The 24,074-nt window shown below is 43.4% G+C and overlaps 1 protein-coding gene across 1 annotated transcript; it reads right to left on the reverse strand.

Annotated features, from left to right (window-relative positions):
* Positions 1-564: 564 nt before the first annotated feature.
* On the reverse strand, positions 565-17,720 carry LOC311139217 (uncharacterized protein). The gene is made up of 9 exons (XM_084174122.1): positions 17,599-17,720; positions 16,737-16,939; positions 16,261-16,320; positions 15,952-16,047; positions 3,743-3,853; positions 3,508-3,631; positions 2,979-3,228; positions 2,786-2,835; positions 565-2,662 (listed from the first exon to the last, which is right to left on the reverse strand). Exons 1-9 carry the CDS (start codon positions 17,654-17,656, stop codon positions 1,344-1,346), a joined length of 2,271 nt encoding a protein of 756 aa, XP_084030248.1. The 5' UTR covers positions 17,657-17,720; the 3' UTR covers positions 565-1,343.
* Positions 17,721-24,074: the final 6,354 nt, after the last annotated feature.

Raw genomic sequence — 24,074 nt, forward strand, 5'->3', positions numbered from 1 at the left:
AAGATGTGTCCATATCAAGGAAAACTATGGAGGGGTAGGTGCTTACATCTGCTATTTTAAGGTATATACTTACATTTTTTATTATGTGAGCCACTTGACCTACTGGAGCTTCATGGGAGTGGAGTCACAATTCTCTGTGACATGTCAGACCGAGGGACCATAGGGAATCCGGTCATTTCTGATAGTTGAAAAGGTATCCACAAGTGTGTTTACCTGTGTTGTTCATGATGCCTCTTCATTGCTAATCACTTCGTGCCAATATAGAGCACGGCAGTCACACACACTATACCCTTTTCATATAATTCACTGTACACTATTCAATAAGTAAATACTGATTTTAGACCCACAATTCTATGGAAGAGGGTGAATGTTTTCAGAAACGTGTGTTCTGAGCAGCCAATAACCCAGAAAAAAGAACATACAACCTGTTCTGTCTCAAAGTGAAACAATGAAGACAATGGACCGACTTAATGGCATTGCGATAGCATGTGATTGTGCAGGTTGGTCACAAGTAACACAGAGAGAGCACAGTGCTGAGTGCCCCTAAAATAAATCAATAGAAGCTTAAGTATTAAAACCTTTAATAATAGATATAACAAAAAATATCCCAACCCTCCAAATATAACACCAGGAAATACACTTTTCTAGATTCCTTGGAAGTCTAGAAATACGCTTATCAAATAACACATTATCATTATTACTGTTAAGAGTAAATACTTATATTACAATTGCACATGCATTTCACAAATTCAACCTCTATCCACGACTACTGTGCCTATTACATAAACATGTCTACATGCAAACAGCTCTACATGTCTATAATGCATCTGTAAAGGAATAATATTTATAATGAGAAAAACGGAACATCACATGAAACTATAAAGTAGCTTCTTAACTGGTCTAGTAACCTTGGCACCTGTAACTAAATCAGCTACTTGATAAGGTTCTGAGACATGATGTATAGAGAAAGACTACACCCCCCTCACCTACCAAAGCCCCTCCCCCATCCGTGAAGGGCGCCATTGCCGCACGTTTTTGGAAAACCTACACAGGACAATTCCATTGTTTCTGTGTTAATGATACATTATTGGTTGTTCCAATTCAATTCTGTGTATGAAGCCATTGCAGAGGCGTTTGTTTGAAACCTACGATGAAAAATGGTGTTGTTTCCGTGTTAACGATAATTAGAACACCCATTAATCTCTCTGGACTGATTTTCCCCCATAACTTGTTGCTTCGCTATCAAATTGCAGTCACAACTAGCCACTAAGAGGGTTACTCAAAAGTGAGAGGTAGGGCCAGGGGGGAAGTATTGGGACATTTTTCCACACGCTGGGCAGCATTCAACAATTTGAAGGACCGCCTCCTAGTCTCTCCATGGCATAGCCTCGGGACATGCCAACATGTGCCAACATTTTTATGTTAAGGCTGTCATGATAGATTGCTGGTACGGCCACATGTCCAGCCACGGCGGCCACATGTCCAGCCATGGCAGCCGCATGTCCAGCCATGGCAGTGGCATGTCCAGCCATGGCAGTCGCATTAGTAGGATTCTCCTTCATGTGATAGCTTGGTTGTGAACTACGCTTGGAAGTATTCGGGCAACGAGGACGTGAATAAGGCTTCTGCCCTGAATGAACTAGCAAATGTTTCTTTAAGCAAGTTTTCCGGATAAAACTCCTTCCACATTCATTACAAGTGAAGGGACGCTCTCCAGTATGCCCACGCATGTGGACGACTAAGTGGCTCGACTTAGTAAAACGTTTGTCACACTCTTTGCATTGGTAGGGTTTCTCCCCAGTGTGAAAGCGCTGGTGTACCTGCAGATTCCCTGCTGACTGAAAGGTCTTCCCACACACAGAGCACATGTAGGGTCTCTCCCCTGTGTGGATCCTTATGTGCACATTGAGATTACCTTTCTGAGTGAAACATTTTCCACAGTAGGTGCAGGGGAAGGGACGATAATTCAAATGAGTACGCACGTGATCCTTGAGGCGTCGGTTTGTTACGAAGGACTTTCCACATTGGTGGCAATGGTGAGTTTTCGGAAGCTGCAATCCTTTCTTCTTCTTCGGAAGGTGCGACGACGGCCTCAGATCCGACCTCTTGTGGGCTTCCACGTGGTGCACAAGGCTGGGCAAGTTGCTGAAGGTAATTCCACATGTGTGACAGTCAAGAGTTTGGGCGACTCCATGAATTTTTTCGTGAGCATGCAGTTGATCCAATTCGGAAAAGGCCATTGCGCAGTGACGGCACTGGAATGGCTGTTGCTGTGGCGTCTTGAAACTCTTCCCACTCTGTGGACAGATGTACATGACTTCGTTGTGTGGACACTGGTGTCTCAATTTCTCACGCAGTGAACCAAACTCTCTCCAGCACTTGGGGCAGCTATAGGCAGTGCCCACACATTGCATCCTCTTATGATTTGACAGACTTGTAAAGAATTTGAATCTATTCCCGCAGTTGGAGCACTTGTATGGATTATCCCCACAGTGAATTTGCTGGTGTTGGACAAGTTGAGACTGATAATTAAAGCACTTCCCACACTGAGGACACTGGTGGAAAATGTTCATGTGTGATGAACTGGAAGTAGATGGGGCACACTCATTGGAAGCTGAAGAAAGGGGAGTCAACACCTGAAACGACACCCCTGCAACGGTGTCTGTAGAAAAATGAACAAAAACATTGAACTCGTGAGGAAGTTTCCCCTACCATTGCCCAACAATGGTCAACTGAGGCTTTCCAAATGGTAAATGTACTTGACTAAAAGTTTGTGAGGTCTCACCTGTATCACCACCTTGCATGACACTAGTAGGAGAAAGACCAGACCCAGCCCTGTGAAAGGCAGAAAACAGAAATGCAAATTGATGACTATTACTGAGTCAAGTGGTACGTTTGTTTGATAGATTCAAATGCAAATGGTTATTTACCAACTGTACCTTTTGAAACAACAAAAATAAATACATTTATTCTCATACCTTTTCTGTGTTTGGTCATCCTCTACATCGATGTCATCTTCATTCCCTTCATCACAGGTTTCATCGCAGCCTATAATATCTCTTGTGCTCCCCATTTCCACTAAATGTGATGCCAACTCCATCCTTTGGCAGTCTCTGCTTTGTATCCCAGTTCTCATCCCTACACCAGTGTCCAGATTGGTACGGTTTAACTGGTCAGGGAAGGCATCAGATTCAATATCTGATTCCTGAGGAATGTCAGAGGAGGAAACTGCACAGACAAAAACAAATACGTTAAAAATACACTTTGAATAATATCTAGGTGACTGCTCTGAACACCTAGAGGCAAAACGTCCCAAATCCATAATTTACATTTTAATCCATCACTTTATTTGGCGCATCCTTCCAACTAAAATGAACAAGGAAGGTAAGGAACATGGTGAGAGGAACTTCCAGCACATAAATCATCTTATTATCCTCAGATGCAGTTGTTACATTAATAAACCTTATTTGACCATGTAGTATTACAATTAATTGGTGTAAAACGTACTGTTTGTGTACAATGTTCTGCATTGTTTGTAATTCTGGAGTAGAAACTGGAGGTCTTCTGAGTGAGAGAAAGACAGCAGGCATTCATCCAGGCCAGAGGAGCCAGCACTCAGCAACAATGCAGTCTAGGGAAAAGAGGGACACAAATAAAATGCCAAAATAGATTGCAGGCCAACTACAGTTATTAATTTGAATGCCGTTGTCTCAAGACAATCTTATGAAAGTGACTTCTGTACCTGCTTAAAGTCTGGTAGTGTAAGCAGCTCTTCCAGCCGAGTAAGGAAGTCACAGACCAGTTCCTGAAGCGCTTGGTCAAAATCAGGTCTGAATTCTTCAGGAAACACCACCTGAGAAGATGATGGACAGTCAGTGAGATAATGCAAGAGGGAAAAAATTAGACTAATCAATTATTGTTTGAGAGACCCTACATGATCCTAGCCTGGGTGCATAGTCTGTTTCTGCTGTCTTGGCATCCGGGCTAGCACGATCCAGTACCCAAAGAACAGGAATCAGTGTTGTGGCAAGTAAGGCTGCGTGTTGTGGCATAGACAGGCAGCCCAATTCTGATGTTTCTTTAAACTTTTGACCAATGACACCAGATCTTTTCACGTCAGATCTTTTTCAGAGCTGATCTGATTGGTCCCCGTGCTTAGTCCCCTCCTGTACTCCCTGTTCACCCACGACTGCGTGGCCGCTCACGACTCCAACACCATCATTACGTTTGCCGATGACACAACGGTTGTAGGCCTGATCACTGACGATGATGAGACAGCCTACAGGGAGGAGGTCAGAGACCTGGCAGTGTGGTGCCAGGACAACAACCTCTCCCTCAACAAGACAAAGGAGCTGATCAGACTACAGTAAACGGAGGGCCGAGCACGCCCCCATCCACATTGACAGGGCTGTAGTGGAGCAGGTCGAGAGCTTCAAGTTCCTTGGTGTCCACATCAGTAAGGAATTATCATGGTCCACATACACAAACACAGTCGTGAAGAGGGCACGACAACACCTCTACTCCCTCAGGAGGCTGAAAAGATTCAGCATCGGCCCTCAGACCCTCAAAAAGTTCTACAGCTGCACCATTGAGAGCATCTTGAATGGCTACATGACTGCTTGGTATGGCAACTGCTTGGCATCCGACCGCAAGGCGCTACAGAGAGTAGTGCGTGCGGCCGAGCTCCCTGCCATCCAGGACCTCTATACCAGGAAGGCCCTAAAAATGGTCAAAGACACCAGACTGTTGTCCCTGCTTCCGCACGGCAAGCAGTACTGATGCACCATGTCTGGAACCAACAGGACCCTGAACAGCTTCTACCCCCAAGCCATAAGACTGCTAAAAAGTTAGTTAAATAGTTAAGCAATAGCTACCCAGAGTATCTGCATTGAACTTTTGAATAATCACAGCACACTGCTGTTACTGTTTATTATCTATTCTGTAGCAGTTAGGAAGACAGCCACAGTGTGCCTACTCTCCCACTTACACAGTGTTTCTCTCTCCTTCCACAGACTCCTCAGAAGGAGAGTTACGGAATCTGCCAGTGAGGCCACACCATCACAAGAGAGGAGGTGGCCGCCGCCATCTTTAACCACCTTCTTGCCTGAACCGCTTGTGGACTAGAACGCCAGGGACACTAAAAGCTCAAGTAAAAGCATATGTTGTGTGTTTACTCATTGCTGCTTGTGTAGTCGGCCACACCCCACTCCTCCCGACATATGGTGGAGAATGCGGACATCTGAGTAAACACACAACTTTCTTATTTTATTGTTTTACATTCTTTTTTTCTCTCGCAAGAGTGGGACCATGTCTAATCATGGAGTTGGAAACTTGGAAAACATGCTGGGACAACTCATAAATCTTCATGGAGTCAGCCAACATACCTCAAATACCATGATAGAAGGCATGGCTGGGCTCATACAACAGATGACCACCTCAGAGGTTCCCTGGAAGTTCAAAGGAGGCCTGTTGGAGCAGCTTCGGGTCCAGTCCCTCTTCCCTCACCTGCCAGTAAGGCCTGAGAGACACTCACTAAGATGACTGATGCTGATGACCCAGAGGCCTTTCTCTTGACGTTTTAGAGAGTGGCAGAGAGAGAGTTATGTCCAGCTCTTGTAGCCCTCCATCTCACAGGAGAGGCACAACAAGCCTATCAGGATCTGGAGACAGTAGAGGTCAATAACTATGACCGTTTGAAGGAGGAGATCCTAAACAGATTAAGGCTCAACCCCTTTGCCAGCGACCAATGGTTTAGAATCTGGGAATACCAAGCTGGCCAGGCACCCAGGGCCCAATTATATCACCTATGGCGGCTTGGGAAAAATTGTCTGAAGCCACAAGGCAACTCTGTGGATGATGTGATCGACAAAGTTGTACTGGACCAGTTCATGAGAGGCCTTCCCTATGATCTGTGCAAAGCAGCCACCCAACAATGCCCTCAGACTTACCAGGACATGATTCAGCTGGTGGAAAGATGCACATCAAAATATGCACTTAAGTCAAACAGGAACAACCTCCACCTATGAAGAAACAACCTGACACACAACCTTTTTCCTCAAGGAAATATGAGCCTCCCATAACAGCCGCTTACTTCCCAGCCAGAGAGGAGCGACATAATGTTGTTTGGTGTGGAACATGTGGGGCCAAGGGACTCCCTACTCATAAGTGTTGAGTAACAGATGAGCCAATGCCTACAGGCCCAACAGCGATTGCCACCTGTCAGACCAGAGGGAAGTGAGGTCCCTGCTTGCTAGTATCTAGTGCAGGTGGGCTCACATACCCTACTGGCTCTCTTGGACTCTTGCAGTGAAGTGACCCTGATAAAAAAAATAAAAAAATAAAAAAAAAAATAAGGCCAGAATAGATTCCTGTAGGGTCTCTTCGAAACCACAACACCCTATCCCTCACCTGCATCCATGGGGACACCCAAGACATCCCGCATCCGGTTCAACACTGATTGTGGGGCATGGATGGTCATTGCAGGGGTGATGCCAGAATTGACAACCCCTCTGCTCCTGGGTCGAAACTGCCTGGGATTTGACAGAATCTTTGAGGCTGCTGGGGTAAGCAAACATTATTTTTGCACTACCTCTGCTCTTCACCACACTCATAGACCCAAGCCTTTGCTGCCTGTTCTGAAGGGGCAACATACTATTAAACGTTCTCGCCAGCAGTAGTCAGTAAAGGTGCTAATGGGTGATGCCGCACAACCAGACCAGCCTGAGAACAGCGGAGATCCCGCTGATGTAGAAGGTGAGCCCCCTCTACCTATCAATGACTTCTCAGTTCTGTTGCAGGGCCGTTTCGGTGATGCCCAACTGAGAAACCAAAACCTCGCAAGTGCCCTAGGAAGGGTCCAGGAGGTGGATGGTAAAGCCCTAGGAGACCGACCTTTGGTGACTCCTTACTTTGCCCTTCGTCAAGGGCTACTCTATTGGTAACAGAAGTAAGCAAACACCTTGTATCCTTCTAGTGCCCAAAGTGTACAGTGGGGAGAACAAGTATTTGATACACTGCCGATTATGCAGGTTTTCCTACTTACAAAGCATGTAGAGGTCTGTCATTTTTATCATAGGTACACTTCAACTGTGAGAGACGGAATCTAAAACAAAGATCCAGAAAATCACATTGTATGATTTTTAAGTAATTAATTTGCATTTTATTGCATGACATAAGTATTTGATCACCTACCAACCAGTAAGAATTCCGGCTCTCACAGACCTGTTAGTTTTTATTTAAGAAGCCCTCCTGTTCTCCACTCATTACCTGTATTAACTGCACCTGTTTGAACTCGTTACCTGTATAAAAGACACATGTCCACACACTCAATCAAACAGACTCCAACCTCTCCACAATGGCCAAGACCAGAGAGCTGTGTAAGGACATCAGGGATAAAATTGTAGACCTGCACAAGGCTGGGATGGGCTACAGGACAATAGGCAAGCAGCTTGGTGAGAAGGGAACAACTGTTGGCGCAATTATTAGAAAATGGAAGAAGTTCAAGATGACGGTCAATCAACCTCGGTCTGGTGCTCCATGCATGATCTCACCTCGTGGGGCATCAATGATCATGAGGAAGGTGAGGGATCAGCCCAGAACTACACGGCAGGACCTGGTCAATGACCTGAAGAGAGCTGGGACCACAGTCTCAAAGAAAACCATTAGTATCACACTACGCCGTCATGGATTAAAATCCTGCAGCGCACGCAAGGTCCCCCTGCTCAAGCCAGCGCATGTCCAGGCCCATCTGAAGTTTACCAATGACCATCTGGATGATCCAGAGGAGGAATGGGAGAAGGTCATGTGGTCTGATGAGACAAAAATGTAGCTTTTTGGTCTAAACTCCACTCGCCGTGTTTGGAGGAAGAAGAAGGATGAGTACAACCCCAAGAACACCATCCCAACCATGAAGCATGGAGGTGCAAACATCATTCTTTGGGGATGCTTTTCTGCAAAGGGGACAGGACGACTGCACCGTATTGAGGGGAGGATGGATGGGGCCATGTATCGCGAGATCTTGGCCAACAACCTCCTTCCCTCAGTAAGAGCATTGAAGATGGGTTGTGGCTGGGTCTTCCAGCATGACAACGACCCGAAACACACAGCCAGGGCAACTAAGGAGTGGCTCCGTAAGAAGCATCTCAAGGTCCTGGAGTGGCCTAGCCAGTCCAGACCTGAACCCAATAGAAAATCTTTGGAGGGAGCTGAAAGTCCGTATTGCCCAGCGACAGCCCCGAAACCTGAAGGATCTGGAGAAGGTCTGTATGGAGGAGTGGGCCAAAATCCCTGCTGCAGTGGGTGCAAACCTGGTCAAGACCTACAGGAAACGTATTATCTCTGTAATTGCAAACAAAGGTTTCTGTACCAAATATTAAGTTCTGCTTTTCTGATGTATCAAATACTTATGTCATGCAATAAAATGCAAATTAATTACTTAAAAATCATACAATGTGATTTTCTGGATTTTCGGCAGTGTATCAAATACTTGTTCTCCCCACTGTATGTTCCAGTTTTTCTCCAACTGGCCCACTCTCACGTCTTGGGCACTCATCTGGGTGAGGAAAAGACAAGGGAACAAATCCTACAGAAGTTTTACCGGCCCGGAATCTACATGTCTGTCGCACATTACTGTCGGAGGTGGCCCACCCGTCAGCGGACTGTCCTGGTAGGGCGTACCCCGCTACCCATCGAGACCCCATTTGATAGGATAGACCTAGTTGGACCTCTCCCAAAGTCTGGGCTAGAATACCGATATATCCTGGTAGTGGTAGACTATGCCACCAGGTACACGGAGGCAATTCCCCTATGAAATATCACCACCAAGGCCATAGCCAAGGAGTTGGTACTTATGTTTTCAAGGGTCGGCCTTCCTAGAGAAATCCTAATAGACCAGGGGACCCCCTTCATGTCATGAATCATGCGGGACATGTGTAAGCTCCTGAGGATCAAACAGCTGCACCCCTTGGTCTACCATCCACAAACAGATGGACTGGTAGAGTGGTTCAACCAGACCCTCAAGAGGATGTTGAAAAGGGTGTCGGACCATGAAGGAAAGGACTGGGATCAGCTACTGCCTTATGTCCTCTGTCAGGGTTTTCTTTTTTCGAGCTCCTTTACGCTCACCACCCAAGAGGACTCCTCGATGTCGCCAGGGAAGCCTGGGAAGACCAGCCGTCTGCCCATCGTACCTTGGTCGAACATGTGGTGGAGATCCAGACCAGGTTCGCCAGGGGTGATGCCCATTGTACAAAAGCATATGCAAGAGGCAAAGAGCACAACAAAGGATTTACGACCACCTTGCGCAAGCACGTGAGTTAAATCCTGGTGATCTTCTCCACACCACAGAAAGCAAGTTCCTCGCCCAGTGGCATGGGCCATACGCAGTCATGGAGAAACTAAGCCCAGTAACGTACAGGATAAACCAGCCAGATCGCCGTAAATGGGAGCAAGTATATCACATCAACCTTCTTAAGAAGTGGGAGGAGGAAGATGTTACTGTGGCCTTTGTCTTTACAGAGCTTCCCCAGGAAATACCCAGAGATGTCGTAAACATGTGGCAAGACCTTACTCCCCAACAACTCCAAGAAGGTAAGACACTTCGTTGATCAGTACACAGATGTCTTTTCGTCTTTGCCAGGGCAGACAGATGTGCTAGAGCACAATATCCTTACGCTACCTGGGGCGGCAGGTAGCTTAGTGGTGAAGAGCGTTGTGCCAGTAACCGAAAGGTTGCTGGTTCTAATCCCCGAGCCGACTAGGTGAAAAATATGTCGATGTGCCCTTGAGCAAGGCACTTAACCCTAATTTCTCCTGTAAGTCGCTCTGGATAAGAGTGTCTGCTAAATGACTAAAAGTTAATGAAGCTGTACAGGGTCACTGAACCTCGTTGCAAAGTAATCCGCACTGAGGTCAAAAATGTGTGTGAGTTGGACGCCATAGAGGAGTCAAAAAAGTCAGTGGGCCAGCCCCATCGTCCTGGTATCCAAGCAACTGCCCTTATCCAACCACCAAGATTCAGGTGAGAGCCTTCATGGGACTGGCCAGTTACTACCGGGCGTCTCCCCTGACAGACATGACCCGGAAGGCCTAGCCGGAGAAGGTTAAATAAATGGAGCCGAGAAGGCGTTCAAGGACCTTCAAACCTCCCTCTGTTCAGGACCAGTCCTGAGGTCACCAGACCGCTCCCAGCCTTTCGTCGTCCAAACAGACGCCTCTGGAACTGGACTGGGAGCCATCCAGTCCCAGATCTGGGAAGGTAAAGAACATTACGCTTTATTAATCCGTCGAAAGTTCCTAGAGTGGCTTGCGAAATTATTCACTCCCCTTGGCATTTTTCCTATTTTGTTGCCTTACAACCTGGAATTAAAATCGATTTTGGGGGGGTTTGTATCATTTGATTTACACAACAACTTTGAAGAAACAAACAAGAAATAAGACAAAAAAACAGAAAACTTGAGCGTGCATAACTATTCACTTCTGTAGAGCCACCTTTTGCGGCAATTACAGCTGCAAGTCTCTTGGGGTATGTCTCTATAAGCTTGACACATCTAGCCACTGGGATTTCTTCCCATTCTTCAAGGCAAAACTGCTCCAGCTCCTTCAGTTGGATGGGTTCCGCTGGTGAACAGCAATCTTGAAGTCATACCACAGATTCTCAATTGGATTGAGGTCTGGACTTTGACTAGGCCATTCCAAGGCATGTAAATGTTTCCCCTTAAACCACTCAAGTGTTGCTTTAGCAGTATGCTTAGGGTCATTGTCCTGCTGGAAGGTGAACCTCCGTCCCAGTCTCAAATGTCTGGAAGAATGAAACAGGTTTCCCTCAAGAATTTCCCTGTATTTAGCGGCATCCATCATTCCTTCAATTCTGACCAGTTTCCCAGTCCCTACCGATGAAAAACATCCCCACAGCATGATGCTGCCACCACCATGCTTCACTGTAGGGATGGTGTTCTCAGTGTGAAGAGAGGTGATGGGTTGGCGCCAGACATACCATTTTCCTTGATGGCCAAAAAGCTCAATTTTAGTCTCATCTGATCAGAATACCTTCTTTCATATGTTTGGGGAGTCTCCCACATGCCTTTTGGCGAACCCCAAACGTGTTTGCTTATTTTTTTCTTTAAGCAATGGCTTTTTTTCTGGTCACTCTTCCGTAAAGCCCAGCTCTGTGGAGTGTACGGCTTAAAGTGGTCCTATGGACAGATACTTCAATCTCAGCTGTGGAGCTTTGTAGCTCCTTCAGGGTTATCTTTGGTCTCTTTGTTGCCTCTCTGATTAATGCCCTCCTTGCCTGGTCCGTGAGTTTTGGTGAGCGGCCCTCTCTTGACAGGTTTGTTGTGGTGCCATATTCTTTCCATTTTTTTATAATGGATTTAATGGTGCTCCGTGGGATGTTCAAAGTTTCTGATATTTTCTTATAACCCAACCCTGATCTGTACTTCTCCACAACTTTGTCTTCATGGTGCCGCTTGCTTGGTGGTGCCCCTTGCTTAGTGGTGTTGCAGACTCTGTGGCCTTTCGGAACAGGTGTATATATACTGAGATCATGTGACAGATCATGTGACACAGATTGCACACAGGTGGACTTTATTTAACTAATTATGTTTACTTCTGAAGGTAATTGGTTGCACCAGATCCTATTTAGGATCTGGTGCAACCAATTACCAGATCCTATTTATATACATATGCATGCACCACTTTTCCGTTATTTATTTTCTATATATTTTTTTCATTTCACTTCACCAATTTTGACTATTTTGTGTATGTCCATTACATGAAATCCAAATAAAAATCAATTTAAATTACAGGTTGTAATGCAACAAAATAGGAAAAACGCCAATGGGGATGAATACTTTTGCAAGGCACTGTACCCAGGGAGTATGCTACCGTAGAAAAATGGTCTGTCTGCTCCCTGTCCTACTATCTCATGGGAAGGCAGTTCGCCCTGGAGACAGACCATGCACCCTTGCAGTGGATGGCCAAGGACACCAATGACCGGGTGACCCGTTGGTTCCTAGAGCTACAACTTTGTGGTTCAACACAGAACAGGGTCTGCTCATGGGAACGCCGATGCCCTCTCCCGGCTCCATTGTCTCTTCTCTTCCACCAATTCCTCCCATGGCTCGGAGCTAAAGGGAGGGGTGTGTGGCATCATGGACAGACCCTCTTGCCTGACCGGCTGGTGGACTAGAAGGCCAGAGACACTAAAAGCAGCCGAAACTTGAACTTGTGTGTTTACTCATTGCCGCTTGTGTAGTCGGGCACACCCCACTCTTCCCGACAGTACCCCGTGTATATAGCCAAGTTAACGTTACTCATTGTATTTACTCCTTATTAATTTATATAATTTCTCTTTTCTCTCTGCATTGTTGGAAAGGGACACATTTTATCAGAACCATGCATAATGCACATTCACTAATAATCACTAACTTAATGTAGCAGGCTTTAGGCTACAGACAATTAACACAGGTCAAATCAAGCTTTATTTATACAGCACATTTCAGACATGGAATGCAACACAATGTGCTTCACAGGAAAAAACTCATAAAAACAACTATTTACTTAATAATAAAAACTGAACTAAAAAGCACCCTAAGGAAAAGCAAAGCTAAAAAGGTGTGTTAAGATCTTTTTTTATTCACCGTTTCAGCCCCCTCAAGTTCTCTGGCAGCCTATTCCAGAGTCTGGGGGCATAGTAACTAAAGGCTGCCTCTCCATGTCTCTTGGTCCTAGGCTTTGGGATAGTTAAAAGGCCAGTGCCAGAGGACCTGAGGGAACTACTAGGTACATAACTTAAAAGCATGTCTGACATGTATTGAGGTGCAAAATCGTGGATTGATTTAGAAACCAATAGAAATTAATTCTAAAACTCACAGGCAGCCAGTGCAGAGACCTTAAAACCGGTGTAATGTGTGCTGTCCGTCTGGTCTTGGTCAGTACCCGTGCTGCAGTATTCTGTATGTTTTGCAGTTGACCAATTGCTTTCTTGGGTAGACCAGACAGGTGAGCATTACAGTAGTCAAGCCTGCTTGTAATAAAAGCATGGATCTCTGTATCAGCCTAAGAGAGAAACGGCCACACCTTGGCAATGAACCTCAGGTGCTAAAAAGATATCGGTATAATGTGTGATTCGAAATTGAGTTCAGAATCTAAAATAACACTTCGGTTTCTGTATTGCCTGTGAATTAAAATGTGCAGCCAGATTCTCTCTCTGTGATTTGGCACCAACAATAAGTCCCTCAGTCTTGTTTCATTTTCATTTCATTTGAGTCATTTAGCAGACGCTCTTATCCAGAGCGACTTACAGTTAGTGCATACATTATTCTTTTTATATATATATATATATATATATTTATTTATTTTTACTGGCCCCCCGTGGGATTTGAACCCACAACCCTGGCGTTGCAAACACCATGCTCAACCAACTGAGCTACATCCCTGCCGGCCATTCCCTCCCCTATCCTGGACGACGCTGGGCCAATTGTGCGCCGCCCCATGGGTCTTGTCTTGATTTAGCTGGAGGAAGTTGTGAGCCATCCAAGTATTTAAATCACTAATAGTCTAATAATTTATCCGTGGAGCTAAAATCCTCTGGTGACACAAATGTAAAGTTGTGTATCATCTGCATAGCAGTGAAAATCAATGCTGTGCTTTCTGATAACGCTGCCAAGGGGTAAAATATATAAACTGAACCGGACCCAAAATCGAACCTTGTGGAACGCCACGTGAAATGTTCACCAAGGGTGACAAACTCTCGACCGATTAAATAGGTCCTAAACCAATTTAGAACTGGAACGGAGAGGCCAACACACCTCTACAGTCTGTCCAGAAAGACATGGTCAACAGTGTAATGCAGCACTTAAATCCAAGAGTACAAGGCCAGAGAGCTGTTTGGCATCTGTGTTGGCTCTAAAATAATTTACCACTTTAACTAAGGCAGTCTGTGTTGAATTTTAAAAAAATACAGTTGGCACTTAAAAAAATTATTTAGCTGTTTGAAAACAAATTTCTCCAGAATTTTGCTTAAGAATGGAAGGTTGGAGATTTTTAGAAAATTGCTAAGAGCTGAACAATCTAGATTACTTTTCTTCAGAAGGGGTTTCACCATAGCAGTTTTTACTGCAGTGGAGAAAGTTCCTGTGATTAACAATAGCTTGAACTTCTTCAGATATTCAATTGAAAACTGTTTTGAAGGAGGTGGTGTGGATAGGATCGAGAAGGCAGGTAGAAAAGCTTAAGTTGCGACATCACTTTCCTGAGCATTTCTGTGTCAACCAGGGGAAATAAATCCATAGTGCCTTTGCATAGCAGGCTAGGGAACATATTAAACTTCTCATGAGGTCTTGCTTGACTGATACCCAGCCTAATGTTTGTTATCTTATCTCATCACATTTAGATATAGAGGAAAGTTCACATAGGTTTGTGGGGGTAGGATTTATCAGACCATCCATGGTCGAGAAGAGCACTCTCGTATTATTCTGATTATTAATGATCAAGTTAGGAAAATCAGCCCGTCTGGCATTTCTAATTGCCTTGTTATATATGCCAAGTTGCTCTCTCAGAATATCATAATGGACCTGCACCTTTGTCCTTCTCCATTCTGCACTGCCTTTCTGCAATTTCTCTTTAATTTATGAATTTCCTCACTCAAATGCAAATAGCGAGTTGAAACTGCTTGTCAGAGAGGAAGACGATATCTCTCATCTTTGTTATAATATAATATATAATATGCCATTTAGCAGACGCTTTTATCCAAAGCGACTTACAGTCATGTGTGCATACATTTTTACGTATGGGTGGTCCCGGGAATCGAACCCACTACCCTGGCGTTACAAGCGCCATGCTCTACCAATTGAGCTACAGTGCTGTTGTGAGTGGCAGGGGGAGGGGCTTGGTGTGTGTGTGTGTGTAAACCAAAGGAAGAGGTCGAAGCGAGCGGTTTCACTCGCGCTAAAATCTGTCCAAAATAAGCCCAATGCATTTCTATGGGCTTTTTTGGACCTAAACTTGTCGCTTGCCTTCCCGCTTTTGGGACAACGACTTCCATTGTTAGGGCGGAGACGTGCATCTTGTCATTATATACAGATCTCTGGTGTAAATGGGTAGGTGCACATAGCACAAAAGGCGCAAAGGAGACGAGACCAAAAAGACAACATGAGAACAAGCGGACATAAACGCTCATAAAAACAAAAAAATAAAACAAACTTGATTCTTGCGATACAGGCATTTGGAATATCGCACAAAAACAAATTAATTTGATATATCGCCCAGCCCTACAATGGACTAATAAAACAAATACCAAAATATAGTTGTTGGGTGGAATTTTCTTTTAAGTACCACTACTTGCAGTCCTAGGCTCCAGAAAAGTAATGGAGTATCAATAGGAACACGACCAGCAATGACGCCATTCATTTTTTGAAATAAACACATTGTATAATGAAAGCTTGGTGCAAGTAATGGGCTGTGTAGTTATAAATAACAAACACACCTCGAATGTCAAAATTACAATGCTTTTATTGAGTAATGCCAATGATTATGTGGAGGCGCATATCACATTCAAGCTATGAGGCTTATATTCGGCATTAGCATTTCCATGTTGTGATGTGCCTCTTCAATTCGAGAGTTAAGCTTTTCATTACAAGGAGTGCTCGGTCACAGAGGTAGGAGGAGCAGTGTCTGTCAATCAACATAGCAAAAGCTTGTTGTTGTTGTTCTTTTGACGCCAATGCTCGAAACTCCCAGTTGACGTAGCCTAAGTCGACTGACTTAGCCTCGCAAGCCACGACGACAGAACTGAGGCAAACTGTACAACCCGGCCAGGTTGATGTCAATATTTTAAATTTGGTCACGTTGCACAGTGTGACACGTAATAATCTTAAAAGACTGAATCTGACGTACAGCGTGGGAAGGCCTTATAGGTTCAAGACAAGCTTGGCATGAACAGCTACTTACTTGGACGAAGTGTTCACGCTCAACCGGATCTATTATCAAGCTTTGGGTGAGCTTGGCAAAGTTAGCTTCAGGTGATTCCATGCCTGCATCATTGGACTGTAAAACAATGTAAAATTAATAATAATACAAATAAGAGACAATCATTTTTTTGACTTTCTGACAAATGGCGCACAACTATCCATAACAACAATCTTAAATCTCTTGTTTTTAAATGTGGCTGAATTATGAGGGTGTTAATTTCTCATAAAAGTGTCCAGCAGAACAAAACCTCAAATCTTGGCATTGTATTTATACTTTTGATTCACCAACCTGTGCATGTTGAGAAGACTTTATTCTATAAAGGAGGGTCCGGAGGCTGACAGGGTTTACCTGCAAGAAAAGTGGTAAAGTCTGATACTTCGCATAAAACTATTTTCTACATTTTACCTATACACTAATAAAGTCCCCCTACTTCCTGGATCAAGTGTCATACTGTTTTTGCATGGGCTTCAAGATTATATCATAAAATTCATGAAAACACAGTCATTTGAGATATGTGAAATTCTACCTGATGCCTTGTGGTTTTAGATTACGAAAACACAATCAAAAAAAATATCATAAAAGGCATCGGGTAGAAGTATATTAATCCACGAACACAAATACAAATTGTATATCTTAAAATGACCATGTTTTCATGATTTTTGAACCCCATTCAAAAACAGTATGGGACAGAATGCAGGAAGTAGGTGGGACTGTCCCAACATTTTGAAGTGATTCTGTATGGCATAATATGTGGCATTTCTTACCCTTGCTCTCAGCCCCAAAATAAGGAGGGTCCTCTGTCTGTCGGTCATAAGTTCTGGGACAGTTTGTGTTACCACGGTCACAAACTCCTCTAATTTTCCATAGTGCTTGATGGCCCTCTGTTGTGCTACCTGCCACATAAATGCAGACATCAGCCGTAGAGGTGGAACCAAAAGGCGCAGGGAGGAGAGAGGAATGGGGGAATCTATAATGTGAAAAGTACAGTGAAGTGTGTTAGATGGCTAGCTAAATCAATTAGATTTTGTGAAAACATTAACATAGCAGAACTGACTAAATTAGCTAGTTTTGCATATCTTAACTACAGATAGTTATTCATTGAGTGATAAGAAACGTTGATATTAATAACATTGCCAGCAGATAACTAACGTTAGCCAACTTAACGTTAATAGCTTAGCTTGCACTTACGTATTAGCTATAAGGCTAGCTTGCACGGAATGTGTCCAAGTGGACATAACATAATACAAAACTTAACGTTAGTTAGTCAATAACATAACAGATCGCCGTAGCAGCACAGCTAAATAGTTCAAGGGGTTTCGCTAAAAAACGGCAAAGTAGGCCTAGCTAGCTACCCAGCTACTTCCTTCACATCAGGGTCGTGTTCATTAGAGATCGGAGGAGAAAAAAACAGTCCGAAACCTACAGGGACAGTCTGAACTTATCCAATAAGAAACGCTCGTTTTCGTTTTCCGTTGCAAAACGTTTAGTAAAGTGTGCACTAATGAAGACAACCCTGCTTGATCATGGCTAGTTGGCCACCTAGCTAGAATACCCAACCTAGACAGATTTCTAGCAAGCAAAAACACAATATTGTTTTATATAATATAAGTTACCACGAGTACATACCCATTATGGCCCATGTGCCAATCAGTATCTTAGCTACCTTTGCTAGTGAGCGCCGCATGAGACGGTAGAAAGTAAATCTAGCTAGCCAACGTTACTGCCGACGAACAAAGAGGATGTGAAACCTTTGCCACCAAGTAGGCCTATTACTTCAGCGTCCAAAATTGTCTTCAAAATAAAAGTCCTAATTACGGGTTCACAGCAACTATGTACTGTACACTAAGCGTACAACACATTAAGAGCACCTTCCTAATATTGAGTTGCTCCCCCCAATTCGTCGGGGCATGGACTCTACAATTCTGGCCCATGTTGACTCCAATTCTTCCCACAGTTGTGTCAAGTTGGCTGGGTGTCCTTTGGGTGGTGGACCATTCTTTATACACACAGGAAACTGTTGAGCGTGAAAAAACCCATGTTTCTCCCATGGGCAAAGAAATTCAAAAAATGTATTAACAGTAATTTTGATCTGAATGTGCAAATTGTCCAAACAGATCCTCAAGGTAGATGGACCATAAACAGATAACCTATATGGTCCAAATAATGATGATCCACGCTTCTTTGAAAATATAATAATTTATCAACCCTACAAGCAATACAAGACTATTATTATGGTTCGGAGATTATAATACAGTTTTAAATGCCTCTATGGACCGTAAAGAAAATCACAAACTATCACTCTCATGGACTTAAGGAAATCATGAATGTCATGGATATATTGGAACTAGTGGATATATGGAGGCTTACATATCCTGACCTAGTGAGATATACATGGCAGAGGCTCAATCAAGCTGGATGTCTTGACAACTTTCTTATGTCATTCTCTCTTGCACCAAAAGTAAAAAAAAAAGTGGTGATACGGGACAGAATGTGGTCGGACCATCAAATAACTGGCATATACAGTATTTTGTTAAGTAACAGAGTTATTCTAAAATGGATTAAATTGTTTTTTCCCCTCATCAATCTACACACAATACCCCATAAGGACAAAGCAAAAACAGGTTTGTAGACATTTTTGCAAATTTATAAAAATAAAAATAAACTTTTACATAAGTATTCAGACCCTTTACTTAGTACTTTGTTGATGCACCTTTGGCAGTGATTACAGCCTTGAGTCTTCTTGGGTATGATGCTACAAGCTTGGCACACCTGTTTTTGGGGAGTTTATCCCATTCTTCTCTGCAGTTCCTCTCAAGCTGTCAGGTTGAATGGGGAGCTATCTCTTCAGAGGTTCAAGTCCGGGTACTGCCTGGGCCACTCATGGACATTCAGAGACTTCTGCGTTGTCTTGGCTCATGCTTAGGGTTTTTGTCCTGCTGGAAGGTGAACCTACGCCCCAATCTTAGGTCCTGAGTGCTCTAGAGCAGGTTTTCATCAAGGATCTCTCTGTACTTTGCTCCGTTCATCTTTCTCTCTATCCTGACTAGTCTCCCAGTGCCTGCCGCTGAAAAACATCCCCACAGCATGATGCTACCACCACCATGCATCACCGTAGGGATGGTGCCAGGTTTCCTCCAGACGTGACGCTTGGCATTCAAGCCAAAGAGTTCAATCTTGGTTTAATCAGACCTGATAATCTTGTTTCTCATGGTCTGAGAGTCCTTTAGGTGCCTTTTGACCAATTCCAAGCGGTCTGTCATGTGCCTTTTACTGAGGAGTGGCTTCCGTCTGGCCACTCTACCATAAAGGCCTGATTGGTGGAGTGCTGCAGAGATGGTTGTCCTTCTGGAAGGTTCTCCCATCTCCACAGAGGAACTCTGAAGCTCTGTCAGAGTGACCATCGGGTTCTTGGTCACCTCCCTGACCAAGGACCTTCTCCCTCGATTGCTCAGTTTGGCCAGGCGGCCAGCTATAGGAATATTCTTGGTGGTTCCAAACTACTTCCATTTAAGAATGATGGAGGCCACTGTGTTCTTGGGGACCTTCAATGCTGCAGACATTTTTTGGTACCCTTCCCCAGATCTGTGCCTCGACACAATCCTGTCTCGGAGCGCTACGGACAATTCCTTCGACCTCATAGCTTGGTTTTTACTCTGACATGCACTGTCAACTGTGGGTCCTTATATAGACAGGGGTGTGCCTTTCCAAATCATGTCCAATCAATTGAATTTACCACAGGTGGACTCCAATCAAGTTGTAGAAACATCTCAAGGATGATCAATGGAAACAGGATGCACCTGAACTCAATTTCGAGTCTCATAGCAAAGGTTCTGAATACTTATGTAAATAAGGTATTTCTGTTTTCGCTTTGACATTATGCGATATTGTGTGTAGATGAGGGAAAAAAATAATTTAATCCATTTTAGAATAAGGTTGTAATGTAACAAAATGTGGAAAAAGGGAAGGGGTCCGAATATACTGTATATTACTCTTACAGAATTTCCACGTGGGCAAGGATATTGGACATTTAATCAAAGCCTACTGGATGATAATAATTTTTAACTGACTTTTTCTGACATAACATAGGTACAGCAGATCCCCTTATTGTATGGGACACTTCTAAATGTGCCTTTAGAGGCCATGCAATTCATTACTCATCTCTAAAACTAAAGCAATTTAGTTCAAAAGAGTCCATATTCACAAAGGAAATGGAAGGACTAACAGAACAGATAGATAGCAATAAAAACTGTACCATAGAGGCTCAGAATAAGTTAGAGGGAAATAAAACTTATTCAAGAAAGATCAAGTGTAATATATTATAAAAATAAAGCGAACTGGATGGAATATGGGGAAAAATGCACCAAATTACAGTGGGGAAAAAAAGTATTTAGTCAGCCACCAATTGTGCAAGTTCTCCCACTTAAAAAGATGAGAGAGGCCTGTAATTTTCATCATAGGTACACGTCAACTATGACAGACAAAATTAGATTTTTTTCTCTACAGAAAATCACATTGTAGGATTTTTAATGAATTTATTTGCAAATTATGGTGGAAAATAAGTATTTGGTCAATAACAAAAGTTTCTCAATACTTTGTTATATACCCGTTGTTGGCAATGACACAGGTCAAACGTTTTCTGTAAGTCTTCACAAGGTTTTCACACACTGTTGCTGGTATTTTGGCCCATTCCTACATGCAGATCTCCTCTAGAGCAGTGATGTTTTGGGGCTGTCGCTGGGCAACACAGACTTTCAACTCCCTCCAAAGATTTTCTATGGGGTTGAGATCTGAAGACTGGCTAGGCCACTCCAGGACCTTGAAATACTTCTTACGAAGCCACTCCTTCGTTGCCCGGGCGGTGTGTTTGGGATCATTGTCATGCTGAAAGACCCAGCCACGTTTCATCTTCAATGCCCTTGCTGATGGAAGGAGGTTTTCACTCAAAATCTCACGATACATGGCCCCATTCATTCTTTCCTTTACACGGATCAGTCGTCCTGGTCCCTTTGCAGAAAAACAGCCCCAAAGCATGATGTTTCCACCCCCATGCTTCACAGTAGGTATGGTGTTCTTTGGATGCAACTCAGCATTCTTTGTCCTCCAAACACGACGAGTTGAGTTTTTACCAAAAAGTTCTATTTTGGTTTCATCTGACCATATGACATTCTCCCAATCCTCTTCTGGATCATCCAAATGCACTCTAGCAATCTTCAGACGGGCCTGGACATGTACTGGCTTAAGCAGGGGGACACGTCTGGCACTGCAGGATTTGAGTCCCTGGCGGCATAATGTGTTACTGATGGTAGGCTTTGTTACTTTGGTCCCAGCTCTCTGCAGGTCATTCACTAGGTCCCCCCGTGTGGTTCTGGGATTTTTGCTCACCGTTCTTGTGATCATTTTGACCCCACGGGGTGAGATCTTGCGTGGAGCCCCAGATCGAGGGAGATTATCAGTGGTCTTGTATGTCTTCCATTTCCTAATAATTGCTCCCACAGTTGATTTCTTCAAACCAAGCTGCTTACCTATTGCAGATTCAGTCTTCCCAGCCTGGTGCAGGTCTACAATTTTGTTTCTGGTGTCCTTTGACAGCTCTTTGGTCTTGGCCATAGTGGAGTTTGGAGTGTGACTGTTTGAGGTTGTGGACAGGTGTCTTTTATACTGATAACAAGTTCAAACAGGTGCCATTAATACAGGTAACGAGTGGCGGACAGAGGAGCCTCTTAAAGAAGAAGTTACAGGTCTGTGAGAGCCAGAAATCTTGCTTGTTTGTAGGTGACCAAATACTTATTTTCCACCATAATTTGCAAATAAATTCATTTAAAATCCTACAATGTGATTTTCTGGATTTTCTTTTCTCAATTTGTCTGTCATAGTTGACGTGTACCTATGATGAAAATTACTGGCCTCTCTCATCTTTTTAAGTGGGAGAACTTGCACAATTGGTGGCTGACTAAATACTTTTTTCCCCCACTGTATTTGTACATTATCTTTAAATCTTCAACATAGAAATGCTACCAAAAAGAATTGACTGAAACTTGTTACAAATGACGGAGTCACCCATAATTCACCAAACAATATTTTGGAAGAGGAAGCAAAGTACTTTAAGTATACAGTGGGGAAAAAAGTATTTAGTCAGCCACCAATTGTGCAAGTTCTCCCACTTAAAAAGATGAGAGAGGCCTGTAATTTCCATCACTGTCTAGGTTGGGTATTCTAGCTAGGTGGCCAACTAGCCATGATCAAGCAGGGTCGTCTTCATTAGTGCACACTTTACTAAACGTTTTGCAACGGAAAACGAAAACGAGCGTTTCTTATTGGATAAGTTCAGACTGTCCCTGTAGGTTTCGGACTGTTTTTTTCTCCTCCGATCTCTAATGAACACGACCCTGATGTGAAGGAAGTAGCTGGGTAGCTAGCTAGGCCTACTTTGCCGTTTTTTAGCGAAACCCCTTGAACTATTTAGCTGTGCCGCTACGGCGATCTGTTATGTTATTGACTAACTAACGTTAAGTTTTGTATTATGTTATGTCCACTTGGGCACATTCCGTGCAAGCTAGCCTTTTAGCTAATACGTAAGTGCAAGCTAAGCTATTAACGTTAAGTTGGCTAACGTTAGTTATCTGCTGGCAATGTTATTAATATCAACGTTTCTTATCACTCAATGAATAACTATCTGTAGTTAAGATATGCAAAACTAGCTAATTTAGTCAGTTCTGCTATGTTAATGTTTTCACAAAATCTAATTGATTTAGCTAGCTTTGGGGCTGTTTTTCTGCAAAGGGACCAGGACGACTGATCCATGTAAAGGAAAGAATGAATGGGGCCATGTATCGTGAGATTTTGAGTGAAAACCTCCTTCCATCAGCAAGGGCATTGAAGATTAAACGTGGCTGGGTCTTTCAGCATGACAATGATCCCAAACACACCACCCGGGCAACGAAGGAGTGGCTTCGTAAGAAGCATTTCAAGGTCCTGGAGTGGCCTAGCCAGTCTCCAGATCTCAACCCCATAGAAAATCTTTGGAGGGAGTTGAAAGTCCGTGTTGCCCAGCAACAGCCCCAAAACATCACTGCTCTAGAGGAGATCAGCATGGAGGAATGGGCCAAATTACCAGCAACAGTGTGTGAAAACCTTGTGAAGACTTACAGAAAACGTTTGACCTGTGTCATTGCCAACAAAGGGTATATAACAAAGTATTGAGAAACTTTTGTTATTGACCAAATACTTATTTTCCACCATAATTTGCAAATAAATTCATTAAAAATCCTACAATGTGATCTTCTGGAAAAAAAATTCAATTTTTTTCTGTCATAGTTGACGTGTACCTATGATGAAAATTACAGGCCTATCTCATCTTTTTAAGTGGGAGAACTTGCACAGTTGGTGGCTGACTGAATACTTTTTTTCCCCACTGTATGTCTTCGTTTCAGTCTCCTCCATCTCCACTAACTGAAGCTAATTGTATGGATTTGTTTTATATTAATAATGTAAAATTAACAGCTGTACAGAAAGATTCATGTGAAGGCCAAATTACAGAGGAGGAACTTCTTGATGCAATTTAAGTCTTTAAGTCCGGGAAAACTCCAGGGTTGGATGGCATTCCAGTGGAGGTATACCTAACCTTTTTTGATATACTCAGAGGAACGTTATTGTCATGTTTTAGCCACTCCTATATAAATGGTAGACTATCAGACACTCAACAAGAAGGTCTGCTTTCATTATTACTGAAACAGGATCCAAGTGGTAAATACAAAGATCCAGTCCATTTAAACAATTGGAGGCCTCTTACACTTCAGTGTTGTGATGCAAAAATTCTAGATAAATGCATAGCACATAGAATTAAGAAGGTATTGTCGGATATTATGCTTCCTAATCAGACAGGTTTTGCACATGGACGATACATTGGAGATAATATAAGACAAGTACTGGAAACATCTGGGAAACCAGGCCTGGTATTCATAGCTGACTTTGAAAAGGCTTTTGATAAAGTACGACTGGAGTTTTTATATAAATGCCTGGAACATTTCAACTTTGGAGAATCTCTTATAAAACGGGTTAAAGTGATGCATAGTAATCCTAGGTGTAAAATAGCAAATAATAGC

The sequence above is a fragment of the Coregonus lavaretus genome, assembly GCF_964263955.1.
Source record: "Coregonus lavaretus genome assembly, chromosome: 13".
NCBI classification, from domain to species: domain Eukaryota; kingdom Metazoa; phylum Chordata; class Actinopteri; order Salmoniformes; family Salmonidae; genus Coregonus; species Coregonus lavaretus.